This window comes from Thalia democratica, chromosome 9 (assembly GCF_965202585.1).
Source record: "Thalia democratica chromosome 9, ktThaDemo2.hap1.1, whole genome shotgun sequence".
In the NCBI taxonomy this organism is placed as follows: Eukaryota; Metazoa; Chordata; class Thaliacea; order Salpida; family Salpidae; genus Thalia; species Thalia democratica.
The window spans coordinates 13,310,119-13,335,401 of NC_139173.1; the positions used below are offsets into that span (position 1 = coordinate 13,310,119).

General features: G+C 26.0%; 1 protein-coding gene across 3 annotated transcripts in view; it reads left to right on the forward strand.

Annotated features, from left to right (window-relative positions):
- The window catches only part of LOC145844251 (uncharacterized), a 55,561-nt gene that overhangs the window by 23,897 nt on the left and 6,381 nt on the right, over nt 1-25,283 (forward strand). The window contains exons 32-74 of one of the 3 annotated variants that reach the window (XM_082951628.1): nt 344-505; nt 571-708; nt 776-940; nt 2,926-3,054; nt 3,695-3,865; nt 4,415-4,588; nt 4,934-5,107; nt 5,204-5,611; nt 7,865-8,011; nt 8,107-8,283; nt 8,941-9,084; nt 9,461-9,619; nt 9,995-10,135; nt 10,594-10,731; nt 11,837-12,040; nt 12,124-12,279; nt 12,341-12,487; nt 12,800-13,078; nt 13,610-13,738; nt 14,002-14,166; nt 14,221-14,355; nt 14,428-14,571; nt 14,670-14,816; nt 14,989-15,153; nt 16,161-16,301; nt 16,848-16,985; nt 17,151-17,303; nt 17,363-17,500; nt 17,876-18,205; nt 18,275-18,409; nt 18,597-18,707; nt 18,886-19,063; nt 19,686-19,775; nt 20,291-20,439; nt 20,741-20,874; nt 21,375-21,506; nt 21,954-22,148; nt 22,319-22,491; nt 23,005-23,162; nt 23,453-23,600; nt 23,667-23,780; nt 23,838-24,274; nt 24,916-25,070. In XM_082951628.1, the coding sequence (XP_082807754.1) occupies nt 344-505; nt 571-708; nt 776-940; nt 2,926-3,054; nt 3,695-3,865; nt 4,415-4,588; nt 4,934-5,107; nt 5,204-5,611; nt 7,865-8,011; nt 8,107-8,283; nt 8,941-9,084; nt 9,461-9,619; nt 9,995-10,135; nt 10,594-10,731; nt 11,837-12,040; nt 12,124-12,279; nt 12,341-12,487; nt 12,800-13,078; nt 13,610-13,738; nt 14,002-14,166; nt 14,221-14,355; nt 14,428-14,571; nt 14,670-14,816; nt 14,989-15,153; nt 16,161-16,301; nt 16,848-16,985; nt 17,151-17,303; nt 17,363-17,500; nt 17,876-18,205; nt 18,275-18,409; nt 18,597-18,707; nt 18,886-19,063; nt 19,686-19,775; nt 20,291-20,439; nt 20,741-20,874; nt 21,375-21,506; nt 21,954-22,148; nt 22,319-22,491; nt 23,005-23,162; nt 23,453-23,600; nt 23,667-23,780; nt 23,838-24,274; nt 24,916-25,070 (7,307 nt within the window). The remainder of the gene's footprint in view (nt 1-343; nt 506-570; nt 709-775; nt 941-2,925; nt 3,055-3,694; nt 3,866-4,414; nt 4,589-4,933; nt 5,108-5,203; nt 5,612-7,864; nt 8,012-8,106; nt 8,284-8,940; nt 9,085-9,460; nt 9,620-9,994; nt 10,136-10,593; nt 10,732-11,836; nt 12,041-12,123; nt 12,280-12,340; nt 12,488-12,799; nt 13,079-13,609; nt 13,739-14,001; nt 14,167-14,220; nt 14,356-14,427; nt 14,572-14,669; nt 14,817-14,988; nt 15,154-16,160; nt 16,302-16,847; nt 16,986-17,150; nt 17,304-17,362; nt 17,501-17,875; nt 18,206-18,274; nt 18,410-18,596; nt 18,708-18,885; nt 19,064-19,685; nt 19,776-20,290; nt 20,440-20,740; nt 20,875-21,374; nt 21,507-21,953; nt 22,149-22,318; nt 22,492-23,004; nt 23,163-23,452; nt 23,601-23,666; nt 23,781-23,837; nt 24,275-24,915; nt 25,071-25,283) is intronic. The other 2 variants (XM_082951629.1, XM_082951630.1) reach the window with 2 other exon arrangements.

Consider the following 25,283-nt stretch of genomic DNA (forward strand, 5'->3'; position numbering starts at 1 on the left):
ACAAAACTTTAATTACAAACAGTTATTTTTTACCACCTGTTAAACAGTTAAGTTGTACCTTCTTAAAAAATCTACTTATTAATTTCATCTAACTTATTATTTATATAAAGCTTTAGGTGAGATATTTTTCAATTTAATTACAGCTACTATCAATGGTTTTAATAAATCTTACTAAATGAAAGATATAAATTTAATGAATTCATTAATAACTTTGATAGTTTTGTTTCTATATATTACGATAAACTTTAAAGTAAAAATTATTTAAACATAAAAGTCTAATAAAGTTTTAATTATTTTATTAAAACCAACAATAAATCAAACGCTTATAAAACCATTTTTTTAGCGTGATGAAGTTTATCCAAATAATGAAAATGTCACACAAAAACATACATTTGAAGACTTACAACCTGATACAAATTATACAATAAAATTCAAAGAGGTTTTTGAAACAGATGAAAGTGCTTGGAAAACTTTGAACATCAAGACTGGAAAAATAATACAACCCGTAATTCTTACGTTTATATAGTCGCAAATTTGTATGTTTTAAAAACGATAATATTATTTTTAAAGATTCCTAAGCCTGCTTCTCCGACGAATTTAGAAGTAACGCAAACTAAGGCCAACTCAATTTACTTGACTTGGAATACTCCAGAAGACGACATAATATATTACGTTATCGAGTACGTTGGAGAAGACAATGTCGTAAAAGTACGTACATTTTAGTGGTAAACTTGAATTCAAGATTTGTTTAATAACACGTAAAATACTTCTGTAGACAACTAATATTGAGCGTGAAGAAAGCGGAAGATTTCCCGAAGGAGTAAATTTCGAAGGAATATCACCAGGAAAAACACATACCTTTCGTTTAATAGCAGTATCTGAAGAAGGAGAATCATTACCAGTCCTTTACAGAGTTACGACAGAGGAAGTTGAATTCAAGGTTATTTTGTTTTCTTAAATTTAAAGTTTACTTAGCAAAACAAGAATAAAGTATCAATATTTTTTATTGTTTAAGAGTACAAAAAATGTAAGCAAACATAATTTTTACCAAATCTTTGTTCAAAAGAATCACATACATTACAAGCTAGATTATTTTAATTAATGTAGTTTGGAATTTCAGTTTTGACTTGTGATTTTTAAAAGATGATGGTAAATTTTGTTTTAGTAAACATTACCCATGAAATTACAAAAATTAAAATAAATTAACTCGGTTATTAATAACACAACAATTTCGAGAGAAAAACTATATTTATACTAATTACTTAAAGCTATAGTTTAATTTTAAGATGTAACGTTAAAAGGCGTTAAATCCTGGAGATCCTGATAAGCTAAGCTTATCGGAATAAATACCACAGATGTTCTTGTGCTAAAACTTTATTCAAACTAACGGCGTTTCACTGCTCTCAAATAAATTTAAGAACAGATCTACGGAGTCTATAAAATATTAACACACATTAGAAAAAAAGCAGAAAAAGCATGTATAATTATGTATAGTGTTTATGTTGGTAGTAACTATAAATGAACTTTATGGTTTAAAAACAAAGTTTGGGATAAAAACATAAAATTATAAGACTGTCTACAAAAAATAAAAATTTAATAAAAGTAGGCACTAACCTCAAAAAGCTCTAAGAATGGCAAGTTTTTAAAATTTAAAATTTAGCACAAGAACATCTGTGGTAGTTTAATTTTATGTATGGTAATTAACTAACTAACAAGTTCATCTTTAGTTTATTAATTTTAACTTAGTTGGTTTGACTGTTAGTGGACATTATTTCTATATGAAACTACTGGTTATTAATTCACTTAGGATTTAAAACATTTGTACTTACTAACCTGTCCTGGTCATCAGACAGAGAAGTATCCAAATGGTGTGCGACTCGATAACCAAAAGGTTTTTTCGTGCACCAGGTCCTAGGGCCAAATATTTTGAGCGCCTTTTTTTTGTCGTTCAATAAACAATATGTTCTGCATTTAGACTATATGTCTGTTTTGAATATAAGGTTAGTTGGTAGTCTACCTTTTTGTGTAAAAGAACCGGCGAATTTGTAATATAAAACTTAAAATATTACTACATTTGGTTAAAAATAATCAAAAAAATGGTTTAAATTCTAAAAATTAACTACCTAAATGAGATACAAGTACTTGTTAAATATTATCTAAATAGTACTTTTTAATCATAAATAGTATCATATGCATTTATATATAGTTATAACTTTAGCAAATCAAGTTCTAATAATGAGCTTATTTTTTCTCAATATCTAAAGCTATGACATGCTTTTTGTTCCGTAGTGTTTAGTTTAACTATGAAATACATATAAGTTACTTTAACTATTCAAAATAATTAATTTGCTATTAAAGACCCTAGCGAAGCCAGTTCACTGGAATATATAATTTTAACAAATTTAAACAATACTCTTTCTTTATTAAACTATTAAGTTTATAAAGTTGAATAAAGAATGAGTACTGTTTAAATTTTTTATTTTTATAAATTGATTTAGTAATACTAAAATTTGTATTTACAACTCAACATTTTAGTTAAATGTACTAAAATAATAGAAGTGATAATAGAAAATATTAATATAAACTTTAGCATGTATATTCAGAGTTCATCAAGTGATTTAAACGGATATAAAATACTAGTAAGCAGTATAAATTGAATTAAAGTAATATGTGTATTTATTAGAAAACAAGTGAGAAAACTGGTTAATATTACTTAAACTTCTAATTGATAAGGAAATTAACATTGTACATCGACTATGCAGTAAAGTTTAGTTTTGCTTTAAATTTTATTTAAACTAAGTTTGAGTAAAAAGGGTAATATTAAAACAATCAGAGCATTTTAGAAAGTCATCAAATTTTTACAATATGTTTATATACACAATCGAAGTTACGTAATTAACTATAAAACCAAAATTTTAATTTTAGCCGGAAGTTCCACACATAACCGGAGTAGAACCTTCTGAAACTGAAATTGTAGTTCATTGGGAAGGACTAAACGAGCATGTGACAAAATACAAAGTTGCAGTTTTAAATGAAGACCAGGAAGTAGTAAAAGTAAATTTTGTGTTAAGTTGTAAATAATTTCTAAACTTTAAGTAGCATATATAAGAAAGATACACATTTTGTAACTGAAATATTTCTACAAAATAAGTTTTATTAAAATTAGTAGAACTAGTATTCCTTATTTTGTATGTTTTTAAAGAAGCTGTGTACATTTTATCTCTAAGAAAGTTACACGTTAAAACACTTATGTTTTAAATTTTTAATATTTTTAATAGTATCAATTAAATTAAAAAGCCTTAACTAATACTTTAATCATTAGAACTTTACTCAAAAAAAAAAATTATAGTATTTAAAAAGAGCTGAAGTATATAAATTACATTTCATAACAGACCTCTTATAAAAAAGAACTTATACTAAAGACATATAAAATAAAAATATATTCAAACTCAACAAAAATTGATAAACTTTTATTATAAAATAACTAGTTATATGTTTCAATAAATGCTATTCAGTCACTGTTTATAAAAATCGGTGAAAATTTAGTTTAATTGCTAGTTTCTTGAAATCAAATAATTTGTATTTTGATTTAAAATATAATATAGTGAAAATAAGATATTATAGTTAAACTAGATATAATAAATTTCGATATAAGTAACATGAGTTTTTGGTAGATAGAACAAAATATGTTTAGGAAATACATTTGGAAAAGCAGCCCGATGGAAGTTTTCCGAACCAAGCAAGAATCGATTATTTGGAACCTAACACAGAGTACCAAGTTATTTTATCAAAGCTATATGATTCCGGTGACGAAACAAGACAGACTATGAATATTCGGACCTTAGAAGAAATAGACACCGTGACAGTATGTTGAAAACAGTTTTTATCTACTGGACATTTTAATTTTTATGCGAAAAAATAAATGATCAACAAGTACTTACCTTATCAAAAATTAAAAAAAAAAACTTAGTTTTCTCAAAACTATTAAGATAAAAAGAACTATGTTGCTTAGCTTTAAACTTGAATTTACTTATTTCAATTAAATTTGCTATAATTTAATTTTTTGAATTATTTATTTAAAACTGATAATATACTTTTTTAAAACAGTGTTCAAGAAAATTTTTAGTAAATATGTTAGTAAAAATTTAAAAAAAATTGTTGAATTTACTAATATTTAAAAGTTACTTAATTACTTAATTTATTATTTTCAGTAGTCTAACAAACTCGAATAACATTTTTGTGAGTAGTATCTATGATTGTGTTGAACTTCGACTTAAATATATATTTATAAACAAGATGTTGATCATTTTAAAAATTTTTCTATACTTAAAGTTTAGTGATTCCAAAAATATTGCACACTAGTGAACTGTTGAAACTAATCATATTCTTAAATTGTCATCAACTACTTTTTTAGGTACGGACGACAACTGCAGCAGTTGTAAAACCTAAGGATTATGAACAGTTGTCTTATGAAGTAAAAATTGTTCCAACAGACCAATCTGCAACTCTTTATTTTTATATGTTAGGTGAAACTCCTGCTGAACTGTTTGTTGTAAAGTACAAAGAAGAAGATGACATAAAATTTCAAGTAGTATTTGTCTTATAGTACACTACTATATCTAAAAAGATAAAAATGCTACTTGTAGTCGTTTTAGAAAAATATGTAAAATATTAAAGTTTTAAAGTAAACTGTATATTGAGTATTTTTCAGTTGTTCTAAGTTAAAACGTGTATAACATTTTCAAAGAATTTATGTTGAAACTAAATAAAATTTTTGTTGATTTTCATATTTGTGTGTCATTCTTTTTTCTTAGGCTGTTATGCGAACAAATACGTGTCATAGCTTAATTTTAACTTCCTTCACTGTTAACAATTTAGCTGCTAGAGTGAAAATAAACGCATCTAAAATGGTTAAAAATCTTGTTTTTTATAGACGATTAAGAATGGCAAAGGGTATAGTGGATTTGTAACACTCGAAAATCTTAAACCCGGTACAAAATATAATGTCTATGTTACCGTTCTTGCGAGAAACTTTCCTGGACAACGTTGGATATCATATGATTTCGAAACTCAATTACATGATACTATTGAAGAAGAGGAAGATAAAGTCAGACGTAGTTTAAATACACATTTTTATTAAACTAGTTTTTATACTCAGAATTGATTTATTGTTTAATGTATAATTTTAATAAAACTTTATTAGGTTGAAAAGAATACTCAAAGTAGCAACTCAAAATCTAAATACTTTACAACTACGCCTCGTGTATCTGTTTCAATAAAAACAACAACTCCCAAAACTAAATCAACCACAGTTAGTGGATTAAATGAAAACAATGGTCAAGAACCTGTTCCAAGTGAAATGTCACCTAATACTATGTCTAATAACGTTCCTGTAGTAACAAGTCCTAAATTAACGACAATTTCGACTATAGTAGAAGATAATGGTGAAACACAACAAAAAATTCCTAATGGCAATAAAAAAGAGGATGTTTCATTTAAAATTTTCAATGAAAATGAAAATATTATAGTTACAGTTCCAGATGAAGACAAGAAAAAGTTTGAAAATGTTAAAGTATACATCAAACCTACAGACTCTTTAGAAAATCCAAAGGTTTTTATAGTTTATTAACTTTATGTACTTTTGCTTAATTCTAAATAAATGCTCAACAAGTTTCTGTTTTAATATTTTAAAGATACAGATAAAGTTAAGTTAGGTTCTAAAACACCTACCAACTCAAGAGAAGAAATCAAAGTTTTTTCGTAAATGATATTGACAAACTTTTGAAAAATTTTAAAGGTTATTAATTTTTTCATTAGCCCTACAAATAAAAGGTACAAAAAGGTTTAGACGAGAGTTTCTTAAAACATGCCACCTATGCACTGCATATTGCAGAGCATAGTAATGACCAGAAAAAATGTTGACACAAATATGAATTAGTGGCAAAACATTTGTAACACAAGAATTAGGTTTATATTTATTAGTTTAAAATGCTAGTTTTTGACAGTTTTAAACTAGTTTTAGTGTTAATTTGCAATTTAAAACAACTATAAAACAAATAGTGCGGCCTGCGAGCAACTTTATATAGGAATTAAGCCCTTGAGTGATAAGAGGCTTCTAAGCCCTAACTTAAGATATCAACTAATTTTTCCATACAAAAGGTTAAAAAACTTACAAAATATTAAAAAAAATTTTTTTTTTTTAAAAACTCTTTCTGCAGCTAAAAAAAGTCACACTATTTAGTTGTTTAAAGAAAAGTAAAAAATATTGAAAACTTTAATAACTGCACTATCGAGTTAAAAGTGCTTATCTAAGGCTAATTAAAAGTTAACAGCTGTGTGTTTAAATTTTTTTTTAATATGGTAATTCACTTTAATTTTTTTATTCTAGTATATACCACTAGCTAATCATTTATTGAAGTTTTGAAGTAGTTAAAAATGTTTCAGCGCTAATGTTTAAGTATCGCAAAGTAGTAAGAAACGATCGATCTTATATATTTTAACAATAAATGAAATTTTATATTTACGTAGCTAATTAAAGTAATTAATTAATGAAAGTATGTAGCTCTTTTGTGGAGTTTCAATGTTGTTAATAGTACTACTCTTTTATTAAATAGTAAGGGATTCTATTTGAATAAGCATTGAAAATTTTTATATAATTAACAAAAAATATCCTTGCATCTGTTAGTTTTCGTTTTTGTAAAAGAGTTGAGACAGTTTTCTATATGGTTTTTTTATGCCAGTTTTATTATCTGTAGATTATAATTTTCGAAGCTGACCAATCTCTACTATAAGAAAGGCAGACTACCTCCAAACAATTTATTTTAATCTATATAGTAAGGAATGAATAAACTATGATTTTAACATAATAATTAACAAATTTCTTTTTGATAGTCATAACTTTAAACATTTTTTTAACTTTGTAATTTATAAGTGCATTTACGATTACATATTCGAAACTTACATAAATTAAGTACAATATCCGACATAATAAAATTCTATGTTAATCAAGTGATATAAATGCAGTCAGGTGCTATCATTTCTTTGATAAAATTTTATTTTTCAATGTTTTGTTAAAACAAAGATGTTATAAATTTTTGAGATTTTATAAAATTAAAATATCTTTGCCTCTATTAACAAATACATAGATGTGCAATAATCTTTAAAAAGGCAAACAAATTTATACACAACAGTATGTATTAACAAGTCATAATGTATTAAAGTACTAAAACCACGCAACAAGTCTTAAACAAAAAAAATGTTTAGCATCCAGTATTTACATTTATGTTTCAATTTTTTGTGATAATAGCTACTGTAGGTTGAAATAACTAGTAGCGAATTGACTTCGGTTAATTTATTTATGCTACTATTTTGTTTTTATTGTTGGTGTTATTTAATAATTTATGATAATTAAACTAATAGTGTACAAATATTACTTTTTAAAGTCTTTGTCCATTAAAAGTGTAAACATAGGTTGATAAAGTGTAAATTCTAATACTCCTTGAAATCGCTTAAAACCTCTTAAAATCTCCTTCTCCTAAAAATAGAGTAGGTAAATTCTTTAATGCCTTAATTACCACAGTTTTCATTAAAAATATGTTCAGTTCTTTAAAATTAAAGTCCCTCAATTTAAATAAAACTAGACTTTCTTAGCATTTTGAGAATAATAATACAAAACAAAACTTTTTGTTAGTTAATGGGGTTTTATATAAAATAGTTTTTTTTAAACTCGGTTTTAGTTTTGTCAAAGTGATAATTTTAACATCTTGTTGTAAACACAAACATTTTAACACAATTATTTTTAATTTAAAACAACCAAGTTTTTATAACTTTACTAAAAAATACGCAATGAGCAAAAAATTTACAGGTAACTACTATACCGAAAGATGAAATTGAAGAAGCGATTACAATAGAAATTGATGAGCCAAGGGAAACTGTGTACGATGTAAAAGTTGAATTTTTAGACATTAATGATAAAGTTGTATCTGAGGAAGAAAAAGTTATAACTGTTGTGGTTCGTTGAAACTTTATTTTTATTCATTAATTAAATAAGCGAATTTAAACTGTTAATTTAAATTCTTTCGAATGAAAAATATCTGGCTTTTACAGAATATAGAAACAACTACGAAAGTAGCTACTGTAGCAACAGAAATTGTATCTACAGAAAAAATCGTTATAAAACCAGAAATATCAGTAGAAAATAACAATATTGTGTCAATCAAAGTTCCGAATTCTGATGATACCGTCATTGTTAAACTTTTAGAAGCTGATAGCGGCAAAAACTTGGTAAAATTTGAAAACATATGTAACTAGTTAAAAAAAAATATTTACTTTAGCGAAATAGTGTCTTAGTTGAAAAGCTTCTTCAAATGTTTAAGCAATGAACAATAAAAGTTAGTGCAAAATGACCAAGTGCTTTGATATATAAAACATATGCATATTGTTTGTTTTAGCTAGATGCTTTTAATTTCTTGAAAATAATTATTTTTTAAAGCTTTAAAAAACTACAAGTTTTACTGGTTTTAGTGTTGTATAAACTTAAAAATAATTTACACAAAAAATTTATTTTCAACAAAAAAAGTTATGTGTATTATTTAATTAAAAAACTTTATAAGTCCATTTAATGTCCATAATTTAGTTCAAAATTCCGAAGCACTATCAAACTAACATCTTTTGTATTCAATTCAGTGATATAAATTTGATTCTTTGCGTTTCTTCAAACTTTTAAAATTGTATTTTATTTTTTTATTATAAAAAGTTTTTTTTTGATTTTATTATAATTGTTTAAAACTGTTGCTATTCTTGCTAGACACTTATACTATAAGGTTTTTTTTCGAAAAACAAATTTTATTTATAGAAATGTACATAAGTAGACTTAAAAGGTTTAATTACAAAACTATTCTAATACTTTCTAATCCTATAATGACTTCTGTATAACATAAGGACTCAGTTGAAGTAATCGGGGATGAAATTATTGAGTTTACTCTGCCTGAAAACGACCTTGATCACGAAATTGAGTTGGAAGTAATCGATAGCAATGGTATTAAAAGCAATAAGAAGTACCCAGTCGCTATCCATACATCTGAGGTAAACTAATGATGTATTGTTTTTAAATAACAAGTATTAGTTTTGTAACAACAAACTTATGATTTTATTTAACATTTTATGAAATATAAAGATGTAATAATATAATAGCAGTAACTTTCCTAATTTATACTTTTGTTTTTCACAAAATTTTAGTCATTTTAAAGATTATTTTTCGAATGTTTTTTTTACATACAAATAATTTTTTTAAATTTCTTTAATCTGTGAATTTTTTGACAAAAAAAAAGTTTTAGAAAAAATAAAGATTAATAAATTTTTCATAAATCTTTTAATTATAAACTAAAAATCTTTTAAATACTTTTTAAACTTTCAGAGATTTTTAACTTATTAATATTTTTAATTCATTAATTTTTTTTAGACATCTGAGCCAAAACCAACCGAATCAAGTATGAAAATAATTTTAGACGAAGCGGATATTGAGTTTCTCGACAACTCAATAAGAATTCCTATCGATGTCCTTGATTTTATATATAAAATAAGTATAAATGTCAGAACTTTTGGTGATGAAAAATTCAAAGTATGTTAAAGCTAAAAACAATTTCTAATTAACTATTAGAATCATATTTTGAAAAACTAAGATTTAATTATAAGTACAAAAATCTTATATTTATTTAAATTTAAAATAAAGCTAAAACATATCAATATAGCTTTATACTGTGCTTGATATATTACGTTGTACAAAAAATTTAATAAAATATAATTTATAAAAAGCATATAAATTTTTATAAGCTAACTGTTAAAAAATCTTATTTTAACAATGCTCTTTGTAAAACTATTATACCAATTATATTTATATATAAACTATATATATTTTTTCAGCTAGTTTAATAAAATTCATTTTTAAACTTTGTGTAAAGTTAAATAATTAAAACTAATTATAAAAAATAATTAGCTCTATGAGTTTTATAAAGAAGATATCAAAAATGAAATGAAAATACCCAACCTTAAACCTTCTTATACCTACAAAGTTAATCTTGTAATGGTTGCATATGATGGATCTATTTCTAGAAGGCAAAAAACTGTCGTATACAATGTAAGATATGAATACTTTGTTCACTTAAACTCTTTAAAAAAAAGTAAAAAAAAAATCATTTTAATATTTTGCATGGAATGATACTACTTATTATACATCATTGGTTTATTAATTTAACTTGCATTGTTGTGTACTTTTTATTAAAACCTAGGTTTTTTGTTAAGTGATTCACAGTAGAGTACCTTTTTTTTAAGCATTCGCTTAAGTTTTTTTAAACTCCTTTTTTTAAGTTTTACTTTTTATGAACATTGTAATGTACCTACTCCGTAAATCTTCTTTTTAATATGAGCTTATTTGACCAGTATAAAAAGTATGTACATCTCTTGTAAAAAATATAAAATATTCTATTAGAGAATATAACTACTAATTTATTAGTTATTTAGTTACGTAAATGAATCACAAATAACTATTATTAGAAATTTACATACAATAAATTTTGAAGCTAATAATTTTTCCAGCGACCATCATTAGACAGTATGAGTTTTGAAATTACTTCAAGCAATAATGACATAAAAATAGATTTTACTGATGTTGATGAAGATCAAATTGAAAAAGTCTATGTAAAACTTCAGTCTAAAACAGACGAAACTTCACAAGTTATATAGTTTTATTAGCTAGCTTTTTGTTGATTAAGTTAATTTAACTATATTTAAAATTTCGTTTTTCAAGAAATCTATATGTAAATTTAATACTTTTTCTTTTAGCTTTACTATAACTTTTTACAACATAATGGTTTTGTTTTTGTATACAGTATAGTTTAAAAAGATTTAAAACCACTAAGATTGAGAAAGTTTAGACCGCCGAGGAAAATTTAACAACTATCGTACTACCTTAAAGCAAATTCAACTGAAAAGTTGTATTGCCTAATGAGAATGGATAGTATAATGAAGGCTTATAAAGATAATAGAAGTGCTTAAAATAAACTTCTCTAACTTTATTAAATTATCTGTTCTTATTAAGCAAAGATCTATTCACTCGAATAATATTCAAATACTATAGTATATTACGAAATTTCTTAGTGGTATAACAGTTTTCCAAGACGTAGTTTGATTAAAAAGTTTTCAGCTGCAAAAGTATAGTAGTACTATAACTGTACGAAAACATTTAAAATCAAAATATCAAAATACAAAAATCATATCAAAATTACACAAATGTTTTATGTATAAGTATCATAAATATATCATGAAAAAAATATTTTTTTATGTTACATTACAAATATTTATCTCCTATATCTTTAGCTATATCTTTAGCTATAACATACTAAACAAAAGACTATAATGTATTATTTTTATAAAGCTTAGTTTTAAAAAGAAATTAAAGAACTAAAAAATATCCTTTGTATGAAATCTTATAAACTTTTATTTTAAAAGTTTTTCGGATATTATCTTAAAATATTTTTTTTATACACATAAAGTTAATTGCTTCAATGCTGTAAATTTTTAAGTTTTATATCAAGCTTTACTTTCATCTATCTTTAAAAGGTTATAGTAATTGTTTTTTTGTTAATATAATTTTTGTATAACTAATAACTAGATTATCGGAAAAAACATAGTTTTATAGTGTTTTAAAACATAGTTTAGATAATTATTTGATGCCTTAATAAGAAAAAAAAAGATATAAACAATATACTTACTTAATATTTCTCCGACAGTAATAGATGATTTTTAAAGTTTACTTTTTAAATAGTTTGATCTTTTAAAGGACACCGTAGTATACGGAGAAGATTTACCGAACGGTATTTTACTTTCTGATATTAATCCAGACAACTATGATATAACCATTTCTGTTGAAGACATATATGGTGATGTTGTTGACAAGAAAACAAGTATAACAGTAAAAGATAACACAGTAAGTAGTTCAACAGTACAGCTTACTACTACTACTACTACTACTGCTACTACTACTGTTAGTTTGTTACGATTACAACAAAAATGTAAACTATTAAATAAGATTTATCAAAAAAGTATATTTTATTAACTAAAAAACAGGTCACAACAAGAAAACGTCCAGCAAAACTTCCAGCACCGACTATAGCTGAAATGACACCGTCAGAAAACAAAGTTGTGGTACATTTAGATGAAACTACACCAGAATTTCAGTCATTTATAGTAAGAGTAGCTAACCAAGACGGTAATATTTTACAGGTTTGAAAGATTAATTAGACAAACTAAAATACAATTTTGACATTTTCTCATTTTTTTATAGGTTGAAGATCATTCTACTGATAAACCTTTAGTTGTAAAAAATTTGAGTCCAGATACAGATTATCGTATAGAAATAACAGGAGTCGACGCAAACGGTGTAAGATCTACTCCAAAGTTGGTTGGAGTTCGTACGACTAGCCCAGAAGAGGTCTGGAGTGTGTTTTATTTGTAATTCGTTAAAAAAATTAAAAGTAATGTTATACCTTTTTTTTTCTTCATAACCGTTGCATTTGAAATTCATTTGTAGTTATCCTAAATTTAAAAGTTAATCAATTTTTTTTGCTATTTACTTTTGTATAAATAATTACATTCTTGTTAAAAAATATTAAAAGTTGATTTAAAAAAGCAATTTGTAACTAAGTGAAATAATATAGTTGATAACAATCAAGTATTTAGATTTTAAACTTATTTAATACAGAATAATAATTGTAAAGCTTTTTAGGTAATTGATATTTTTAAGGTGGCCTTCGTTCCTGTTATTAAGAAGATAATTCCTAATCAACAAGACGCTGTGATTCATCTGACACTACCTACTACAGTAAAACAAGCTGTTGTGAGAATAAAAGAGGATGAAACCGTAAAACAAACACATGTACTTGATGACACAAATGACATATCTATCAATGAACTTGTACCCGAAACTGAATATACAGTAGAAGTAGACATTGTACTGAACGATGGGACTATTGATTTCGAAGAAGCTACATTTAAAACTTTACCAATTGTAGTGAATAAAAACGTTATAATGCTATTTTGTAATTTTTTCAGTAAAGATTTCATAACATTATTTCACATTTGTTTTTATCTTGTTCAAAAACTAAATTAGTTTTCAAAAACAAATTTTCATAGTTTTATTTTAAAGTTTTGCTTCAAAAAAATATACCACTTAAAGTATATACACTATTCTATTCTTAAAACTAAACTTGTTTTGTAGATTGATGACTGCAAGTCTTTCGGTTGTGACTGACTCATGAGTCCTAATAAGGACGAAACCGGTCTCAGTCTGCCGAAGGCTTGTGGTTTGATGATCGAATTGGTATGATCAAACTTTTTGTTAACTTGAGCTAGTCTCACGGCATAAGAAAGTCCAGGCTTCGGCTCTGTAGATTTTCGCCGATGCCTTCGTTGATTGTCTTAAATCTAAACCCAGTAATGTTTGGAATAAAAAATAGTTTATACTACAGTTTTTCATTGCACTATTCTTTTGTTCAGTGTTATATAGAAAAAAACATTTAATTTAATTGAATTAAGCTGTTAACATTTTTTGTAGACATTGAAAAAACCAATTGTGAAAATTGATGCAGAGGAAGATTCTGTAACAATAAACTTTTCCAGACCAAGCGACGAAATGACATACTATCTTATAGAAGTGCAAAGTGATCATGATGAGCTACCAAAAGTTTATATACTTTTTATTGCGTTTCAAATAATGAAACAGCTAATGTGAATATGTTTACACTTAAAAAAAAATTCGGTGTTATATTATGTATATTAGGAAGTTCTTTAAGACGATATGATTTCATAGAAACTTTTACAGACTTTTAATTTTTTTTAAAGTATATTTATTATCATTTTATATGTGTTTAAAAGGTATGAAAACTTAATTAAAACAGTTTAAACACTTATATACTGACGTTAACTATTTTTTTTAATAATTACCAGAGATATGTTGTCAACAAAGAAGACTTTACTGTAGAAAACCAACAAATAGTAGTAAACGATCTAACCCCAGACAGTACATACATCGTTAAAGTCCAAGGCTTTGGTGAAATTGGAAATACTATACCAACGATCACTACTATAAAAACTAAGCCTCTTTCAGAACAGGTTGTATAATTTAATTTTGAAAAAATGTCTTTTGTAACCCTTAATTTTTTACAGACAAAAACCTACAAGTACTTAATAACAAACGTAGAAGATGAGCAGGAAAAATTTACTATTTATTGGGATTCAAATGTTACTGAACCAAGTTCAATAACTTTATTTCTTTACAATAATGGCTTAGAAACTCTAAAGGTAATATAACTCCTAAACGCATGAAAAATAACGCTTACTCGTGTTTTTGAAAACTAGCTTCTTTTGTTTTAGGAAATTGAAGTTGACGCAGATGCATCTAAAATAAGCGTTGAAAACTTAGAGCCTTCATCAGAATATACAACCTATCTAGTTATTACCAACAAGCATGGAACATACACTAGCGATGAGTATACATTTTATACACCTAGTCAATCAGTTAGTATTTTCTTTGAATATAGAGTTTTACTAAACTACTAATTACAATAATTTTAAGAACTTGTAAACAAGTTTTGCATGTTTTATTATTAATTTAGATGATACCTCCGCCGAAAGCTCCTCTTAAGTTTGTGGAGCTTTCTCCAACTTCGAATTCAGTTTTTGCTTCGTGGGATGGTTCAAGCGAAAATGTAAAAAGTTATGTCGTGTTGTACCAACAAGTTGGCCAGCCATGGCATCCAAAAGTAAAATTGATTTTTTTCAATCTTAGAGCTAAAGTTTACAAGTAACTTATAAATGATTAGTTTTATCATTATTTTAAGTTGGCAAGTACAAAATATTTTTACACCGTACGTATTTATTTGTATTCTTTACTCAACTATTACTTATAGTTAATAAGCTTCAAAATAAATCTAGCTAATCAAAGTACATGGAGAAAATGGACTTGCTCCATTTAGAAGAGTAAGAATAGAAGGTTTGTTTCCAGACATTAAGTATCAAATAGCAGTTAAGTCATCTGGAGTCGGTGGTGATTCTAACTGGCTAACAACATACTTTAATACAAGACCTGAAAATGAAGAGGTAGTTTTTAGTTACTTTGATACTTTTGTTTAATTTATTTCTTTAAACTTCTAACAGTTTTACTTTAGTATAATTAAATTATACTTAATAATTTAAGTTAAAAAAGTTTAAACAACGATTACCAACTTATTGTTTGTGTTATACATTTTTAGTATTCTTAGGTATAAAAGTGTTAATAACAAATTAGTTTTTAAACCATTTTTTAATCTTGCATAATGATCATTTGTTTTTATTCTTAAAAATGTAAGTAAAAAAAAAACCTTTGGCCAAACAAATTAAATTTAAAAAAGTACTCCTGCTAGAGAAAAACTACGTAATTTGTTAACAAATTACAATAAATTAAATACATAAGCTGTTATAGATATATCTAGAAATTAGCACTGTAAAAGCCTTATCGCAGTATTGTTTACCCTTTTAAAATATTTTTCAAATACATATAGTTGTAGTTGTATTTTCTAACAACAAGATATAGTGTGTTAACAAAAAAAACGGCATCAATGTATAATGAGATTACGTTATTTTCAATAATTTTTTAGTCTGCATAGTGAAATTTTTCAATGTTGGTTTAAATAAAGTGAAACTATACTAAACTAAATTTGTTAGAATAGAAACTATAATAATAAAAACAAGTATTAAGTTTTGATTAAAAATATTACAATTAGTTTTTAATTGGTATTTAGAAAATTTTATATTAAATCAAAAATAGAAAATTTGTTAATTTATATTTTTCTTGAAGCTAAAAATACCTTTAAGGTTTATACTAAACAAATTGAAACTAAATATTGATTACTTTTTTAAGAACAATATTCTAACATTTTGTTTCTCTTTACGTTCATTAAATGTACAAGTCCAAATGAAAAGATTTAAATGTATGTACACTAAAATATATATCTAGTTAGGAAGTTTTACCAACAAATTAAATAACGAAGTTATTTACAATACCTGTATTATAAAAAAATGTAATTTGTAAAAAATCTGTCTGTTTTAAAATTTTAAAATATCGACAGCCAACTCCTCCGACTCCTCTAAAACGAGTTGAAGAAATTCTTTTTGATTTCGTGTCTTCAAATAGAGCTTCTTTTACTATCTCTGACGATCAACACTTAGATTTTTATGAGGTTTTATGGGGATCTCAAAATGAAAGACCGGTCAGTAGAAATTTTTACTTTGTTAAATTTGCTAGAAATACTTAGATAAAACTTTTAGAACTAATCTAAAATAGACGTATGTGTACATAAAGAAGCCAAAAATTTTTCAACTAACTAAAAATAAAAATAAAAGTTTCATGTATAATTTTAGATTTTAAGGCAATAATAGCATATATCTAAAGATGCAAAATAAAAATATTCAGGTTACATACTTTTAATATTTTTACTAGAATTTTCAAAAAAAAAGTTAGTGAAAAAATCTATAACTTTCAAATTAGTTGATAAATTTTATTGCATAATGTGTAAAGATATTAATGTTACGTTAAAAACAAAAAATAAATGTTTTTAAGTTTTCTTTGCAATTTAAAATTAGTAACTTGTATAGGTTAAAAGTAATGTATTTTATTTACTTATTTGACATATTATAATTATTGCATCAGTTTTAAGAGAGTTGACAACTTTTAAATATTTAATAAAATTTCAACATAATAAAATTAATTACTTTTAACTTATTTGAAATATAATAATAAATGTATAAAATTTAAGGTAAAACAAAGAGTAGAACCAGGAAGTCGGGTTGTTTTAGAAGCGCTGTCTCCTCAAACAAGGTATTTTATAAACGTGGTTGGAGTTAAGGAAAATCGACAGACACCTACACTTGAGACTAGCTTTATCACACCTCAGGTTTTAAAGTATAAAAATAACTACCGAAACTTTTATTTTATCGTTATTTGTAGAAGTAAAACATAGATTAAATAGTTACGTTCACAAAAGATATTTTTAAAAATAGCTTATAGCTAACTTTTTAAAACTCTTTTATAACAATTTTTACTAAAAAAATAAAAAAAGGTTGTTGTCGATTCAAGAGTTCAAGATGTCAGAAACTTTAACCAACTAACTGGAAAAAACACTGCGGAGTTTTCATGGGAAGTTCCGAACTCAAATGTTTTCAAACAAATAGTCTTAGAATACAGAGAAGATAACGGCAATACAGAGTTTGAGGTAAGTGTTTTTTTGTCACTGCTAGATATACAAACTTACATTAATTTTTACTTGTATAGAAAATCATCATGCGTCCAGAGTATGAAGAGTACACTTTAAATTATCTAACTCCGGATACAAGTTACAGAGGTAGACTAAACTTTATTCCAAAAAGTACTCAAACTGAAGTACTAATCCATGACTTCACATTTAAAACGGTATAGTTTTAAAAGTTTATGTAAGGTATTATTTAATCATGGTTTTAAATTTAGTGTTTAGAAAAAAAACAATAGACCTATAACATTTTTACATAGTTACTATTAGTATGAAATATATTTATAAATTTTGAAGTTTACTTTATTTAAAATAAACCTTTAATTTATAACAAGTACATTTATATAAAAGTTTCTGTATCTTTAAAGTTTTAGATAAAAATACAGACAATCAGTAGTAACAAAGTATCGTTAAAATATACTTAGCTTGCAGGAAACAAAGTTTACGATTTTTTATTCTTTAAGTTTTTGTAGTAGTTTAAAACTATGGAATTAGACTTTTGTTATATACCTAGAAAACTTATATAAGTAATTGAACAGCTTGATACCGGGTCATCAGAAGTAGAATTAGCCCCAACAACTGAACAAAATCCTTTGAACAACAATAGAGATTTAGTAACTTCTAAAGCAACTGAGAAAAATTCACCAATGACAACTAAACAAACATCTATTTCTTCAACACGAAAAGTTGTTACAACTACAGCAAAACTAGTTACAACTACAGAAAAAATAAATTTAGTTAGTAAAGTAGGATACATAAACATACCAAAAGCACCTTTATACAACGAAATTTCATGGGTTCCTTCAGATGAAGTTGACACTTACATTATAAGCTACACGCCAAGCCAAGATGGTTTTGAAACGACAAAAGTTTGTTTGAAGTTTCAGTTTTTTTGTAAACGTTGAACTTTTTTGTAGAATTAACTAAATTAAAAAAAGGTTGTGCAAGTTGATGGTGATGAAATTTCAGCAGTGCTTCCTGATCTCATACCCGGACTTGAGTATCGCATTAAAATAATTTCTGTTCTGGACGAAATCGAATCGATTCCTGCAACAGCAACATTTATTGCCAGGGTTTGTATTTTAGAAAGTAATTTTGATAAATTTCAAAGTTTTCCAAAACACTTTTTTTAACCAAAGTTTTTGTTAAAAAAGCTTTTAGTTAATAAAATATCTAAAGACTTTTTTTTTGTAAAAAAATCATTTTTTGTTTTAGTTTTAAAGTTAGAAAAAGCTACTTATTTTGCTTTGCTAAAAATAGATGCCAGGACCGGTTGATCTAAAATTCACGCCAACCGCTGATCATAAGGTCAGAATTAAATGGAAGCATCCTGTTAAAGAAGTTACTCACACCCAAGTCGACTATAAACTGGTTTGTATAACAAATTTAGACACTTAAATATTTTAGTGCTATAAACACTTAATCTTAAATAAAATCATATCGAAATATACAAACACTAAATGTTTATTGAACTAGTTTAATGTATTTATTTGTTCATAAATTTTTTAAAGTACGCTTAAAGTAGTATTAATCATAAAAAAAAATTTAGAGTTCAAATGAACATTTTACAACAAAAGTTTTACCTAAAGAAGTAACGAGTTTACTTATTCCATTCAAAAACAAAGACGATAAATTAATTTTGAAAATGATGTCAAGAGGGCGACTTAGGGACGGTAGAGTTGTAGAGTCTTTAACAAATGAGTATTCCGTATATTTGCGCCTATCAGGTTAATTTAGAGAAAATAAAAAACAACTATTTTAAAATTTCAATTTTTGTTTAACATACAATAAACAAGTAGTAATAGTATAAAACTTCGATGTTTAGAAAATGATTACTTTTTAAACAACAACTGAAACTGACTAAAACCGTAATTTTAGTTTATGTATTATTGTTTAGTTTTAGTTCTAGTATATTTGAAAAAAAACTGATGTTAACTAAACTCAGGGTTGCCACTTTACTTGGAAACCTGGAAAAACCTGGAATTTTAACAATCTTCACATGTTCAGTAGAAAAATTTCGATTTGACTCAAAAAATCTATCATATAAATAAAAAAAAGTTGTCATCATCAAAAATTTTTTTAATTTAGAAGCATATTTAAAGTAGCTTTACAGTATCTTTTTAATGTTGTTATACTATTTAACACAGTTTCTTACCTTAAACTTAACTTTAAACTAAAAATAGACCAAAAAATGTGTACTTTAAACACCCAGAATAAATTTAGAAAACCTGGAAAAACTTCTGAAAAAACGAGTGGCAATACTGTAAACTACATACTCACTAATTACTGTAACTTAGAACTATGTAAAAGTACATATCAAACTGTAGTAAACAAGTTCATGTCATACAGACACATCAATAGATGACCACCTAGTGAGAGTAGTTGATGTCACTGATACAGATGCTTATGTTCTCGTTTCGAGTGAAGACATAACAGGAGGTATAAAAATCACTGTTTTTTAACTTTAAAATACTATTTGTAACAAAAGTTGAAGTTTTGTATGCTGTCAATATAATTTTAGCTACGACCTTACTTTGCTGACTGTCTTTAGACTGGCAACATTTATAATAAGCGTTTACGAAATACAAAAACTTAAACTAATTACATTTAAAGTCCTATTTATTCTAAACTTCTTATTTAATTATTGGAGAACAAACTAAAATTTATAATATTTTAAGACCAACCTGAATATTCTAAAATGAAATACAATATGAATAAAATATTTAAGTAAATCATTTTCTTCTGAATTAACTTTGATATTAATATAAGAGATGGCTCATTTAACAATGTTATAAAAAGTCCACAGTTAGACTAAATCGAAAAACAAATGACAATTTTAATCTTTTAAGAATTTGAGGAGAATATTTATTTCCTGTTGTATAGTTTTAGCTGATAAACAATAAAAAGTTAATTTTTTTACGTGAAAGATGTATTTAAACATTTTAAATCTAAAGGTTGGGTCGTAACTGTTTACGATGAAAGCAATGAAATATATGAAAGTCCAATGAACTATCCCGGTCACTCAACCCGAGGATATTTACCTGGTCTAAAACCAGCTTCGACTTATACGACTGTAGTTAGAAATGCACTTACAGGAGATGAGGTGGGTTTATATAACTTTTTTAATATTTAATAAACCTGGCTTTTTACGTAATAATTAAGAATTTATTAACTTTTCATTTATTATACAAATATCATTATTATCTAAATTTATTTTTAACTACTCTAGTAATCAATTTTAAGTAACAACTTTTTATAAATCGTATACCTTAAAACAGTTATATAAATTTCGAAAAAAAAAAAACAGTTTAATGGAGACAAATAGTTATAAAATGTTAGCAATGATAAAATGTTGATTAAAAATTATTTGGTAATTTTAATAACTTGACTTTACTTATCAAAAGATTGGAAGAGTGCGTTTTATGACAAAAGTCTCTAAAGCAAAAAATGTTGCTATTAGAAATGACGCAGACGGGTCAGTCATGCTAACCTGGGACAAGCCTGACGAAAGTATCAACGGATATATTCTAAAATACAGGTGGTTATAAATATAAATAGTATATCGATTTAAAAATTATAGCGTATATTATAAATGTAAAACAACATAATGAAAAGTTATACTGAAACTAATCCTATCTAACATATAAAACACTAAAAGATAAAGTAAAATTTCTAAAATGCTTTTTAAGTTTTAGATAAAGTGGTATAAGCTTAACTTTAGCCAGAATTTAAGTTATTATTGTTAACTTCGAGACAAACGCGTTTTATTTTCTGTAACTAAAAAACAAGAACTAAGTTTTACTAATAGTTTTCTAAATATAAAGTCTTTTTAATTAATATTTTTTTTTGAATAGATTTTTGATAATTTTTTTTCGTCAAACTGGTGTAGTTGTTAACCTTCAAAAGTATACACAAAGTACTAAACAATAAAAGAAAGTAATTGTAAAAACATTAGATTTTAGTTGTTCTTTAAAGTATTTGTAATACATTTTAAATTATTTAAAAACTATTAAAATTTAGACTATTACAAAAACATAGGCCAACTAAGTCTCGCAAAACAAAAACTGAAGAAATTTCAAGTAGCAAAAACTTTCACGTATTCACTGATTTATCTCCAAATACTGAGTATCAAGTAGAACTTTTACCAACTTATGAAGACGTCATATCACAGTTTATAGATAATGAATATTTTTTGTAGTGATTTAGTTCTTTTCGTTTCATAATATCAGATCCAAGGAAACAAATTTACTATAATGTTTTATATTCAAAGTTAAAAGTAAAAATTGTATTTTAAAAAAAATATTTTTGTATATGAAAAAGCGTTTTATATTTTTTTCAAATAATCTTTGAATAACTTAACTTAGTTTGTTATAAAAAAAGCCAAAGTTAAACATTTAATGGATTTTATGAGGTTTTAATTAATATAAAACTATTCTCTTTTACTTAAAGACAATAAAGCTAAGCCTTTTTTTTTTTACTTAATAGTATAACACTTAAAATAAAAAAAATTCCAACTTATTCTTAATATATAAACTATTCCAACTTGTGTTAGAAATTTAATTAATTAATTAATTAATTGTTTTACGGTGAAGTTTAAGCAACTTCTTTCTACTACAGTCAGTTCACAACTCCGGGTACACCAGTCATAATTCGCTTTACTACATCTAATTATGAGGAAGTGTATGAAGCAATTGAGCCAACACCTAGTCCATCTCAACTACGGCCTCCTTACAACGTGCAGGTTGAGTCAAGAGGAAGCACAAAAAGTGTCATCCGCTGGGCTCCATCACCAGACAAAATTGATTTGTACAAGTAAGTAATGCATATTACTTTTTAGTAAATTTACTTTTGAATGTAGGTAAATATTATATTCAAACTTAAGAAATTTTTGCTGTAACTAAGTATATGTTTTCAAATATTCGACTTCTTTTTAATCTAAACAATTATTTTTTAAAGTTCGATAAAGACTTATTAATATGCAGCGTGAAGATTTTAAAACGAAGTAGCAACGAATTAGTTTCAGAGGTCAATGTACCCAGAACAGATAAGTCTGTTTTTATTAACTCCTTACAGCCAGATACGGACTATATTGTACAAATATATTCAAACCGTGGTGAAGAAAACAGTAAAGTTCAACAAGCTCTTTTCCATACAGGTAAAAATAGTTTTTTTTAAGTTTTAAAAGAAATAACTTGAAATTTTAAATTTTACTTAAAAGTGCAGAGAGTTTACTGAGTTTTTGTTAAAATCGTTAGCCTAATAAAGTATGTCCGTAAAAAAACAATTGTTGTTATAATGTGTAGTTACAGCTAATTGATTAACCGTTTTTTTATATGTTTTATTTATCTAACTGTATCATAACATTAAAGTATTTCTGATAAAAACTAAACTAAAAGTTGAGCTTTGTTTATAATCCTAGCTGTATTTCCTTTAAAAATAATATGGCTTCTCGACTTTAGACCTGGTGGTTTTTTTTTAACTTAGCTTAGTGTTTATATTTGATAACTATACTTTATTTTCAAATAAATTTACTCGTATTTAATATCTAACTCAAAGTTTTCTTACATGTTACAATACCATAAAAATAAGAACAATATCTAATTTAAGTAATTAAAAGAGACATACTCAGTGGTTTAAAAGTGTCTAATTTTTGTACTGTTATTATTAGACGCTGAAAATTCAAACATAAATACTACGCCAGTAGAAACTAATTATGAAAATGGAGCTACAACACATAGCACAGCGGCAACTATCAAATGGGACGAGTTGAATGGTCTTGATTATCAAAAATTTAGAGTCGTTGCTGAGCCGATTGATAATACAAATGTTTGTTTGTTACAGTTTTCCAATTATAAGCTCTAATTAATTTAATTAATCTACTTGTAATTGTTAACCAAAAATTAAACTGAGAACACTTATATTAAAGCGCTAGACTTTTACTTTTAAATGTTCTAAATCTAAAAAGATAATTAACAAATAACATTTGAAATATTTTTTTTTTGTCAAAAAATATTTGGTTAAGTAATTTTTTCAAAGCTGTCAAGTCAGATTTGTCTAAAACAGTTATAATTAAAATACTTTCGTCTTGTTAATCAAAACTTTCCACGTTTCTTTAGAAAAAGCCATTACTATGGACTTTGAACTCCGAAACAAGGAGTTTTCGGTTAAATGAGCTAGATTCTGGAGTTAAATATAGAGTTTATGTAGAGGGGTATGTAGCAGGAAACTGGATAAAAGTTGTTAAAGATCAAATTATAACTACAGGTTTGAAGATATTTATTTTATTATACCTTACGTAACTATCTGTCTGATTACTCAACATTTTTCCAGATCTAGAAACTCCAGGAAATTTTAGAGCAATAAAGTCTTCACTCAAGTCTATAGTTGTTGCATGGGATGCACCTAACGACGCAATTACGGGTTATAAGCTGGAATATTACGAAGGTAAGTTAACTGATTTTGGCTGCATTTTCTTCTACAAATTGTTACTTTTAATAACAGAAGGAAGTAACGAAGTGATTGAGTATTTACCAGCTCCATCACAAAATGATGACAAATTGGAAATTGCCAACCTAAAACCTGGTCGTCGGTACCGTTTAAAGTTGTATGCAGTGAATCATGATGTTGTTAGTGAGCCGACCACTCTGTACATGGACACACACGTCCCTAGGCCGAAAAAGTTTAACGCCATACAAGCAACACCGAATATTCTAGCTATGACTTGGCTTAAGCCCCATAAAGACGTTACGCATTACACACTTAGAGTACTAGGGCCAGGAGGAAGAGAAATAATAAACAACATGCAGTTGAGTGCATCAACTACCTCGTACAGAATTGAAAACCTTCATCCCGATACCAGGTATCGTATCTATTTGACTTCGTGGATTGGTGATGTAGCATCTCAACCTTCGTACAAATCTCGTCACACGTCAGCCCACGTTGGTCTTTTTTTAAAATACTCTTTATAAAAAAAGTTAACAAATAACTATGCTTAATCAAACAAAAACACTTAAGACAAAGTTATTGAATTCTAAATATATTTTCCTCAGTATAACTTGTAAGCACCATTTGTTTTAGCTTTATTGTTAAAACAGAAGACAAAGAGAAAATGTATTTACAAAAAGTTTAAGTTTTAAATATCTTCAGATATAAAAGTATTTATATATGCTAATACTTTTTGTTACAAATAAAAGATGTATATTAAACAGATTAATATTTTCTTCCACGTTAAGAATTTTTTTAGCAACTATTATAGAAAATTAAGTTTCGTAGTATTTTTATCTTTTCAAAACAATATAAACACGAAAAACCAAAAAAAAGCTATAGATTAATGTGTACATAAGAAAGTCTTAATTTTAGTTGCGAATACTTGTAGTTTTGCTTCTTTTTAAGTTTTGTTTTCTAAAACATTTTAAACTAAAAAACTGATATCATTATATACAATATGCATTTGACCGTTTTTAAAACATCATTGGTTGGTTCTCCTTAGTAATTATAAACTAGTCTCTAAATTCATTGATGCCGCAAAAACTTTGTGACAACAAAAAGTACTATTTTTTCTATTTCACAATTTGAAAAGGTGTCGTCAGTTTCCGGAGAATCTACATCAACAAAAGAAGGATACCTTGTTTCGTGGAAGGGAAAATCTCGAACAGTTGACGGTTGGAAAGTAGTTGTAACACCGCAAGATGGAAGTGAAGGATGGGAAGAAAGCTTAGACAGATTCACAAAACAGTAAGTAACACAAACTGACTTTAAAAGAAGTTTGTTTAGTTTGTTCTTAATCATTGAGCCTATTTTATGAAAACTGAAAGGTTTAATTTATGACCATTTTCAGAAACATTTTAATTATAAAATAAGAACTGTGTTTTTTGATATATGTAAATTACTGTAATGTACTTCGTTTCAAACTTGAATAAAGAGGTATAAACATGATTTACAACTTGT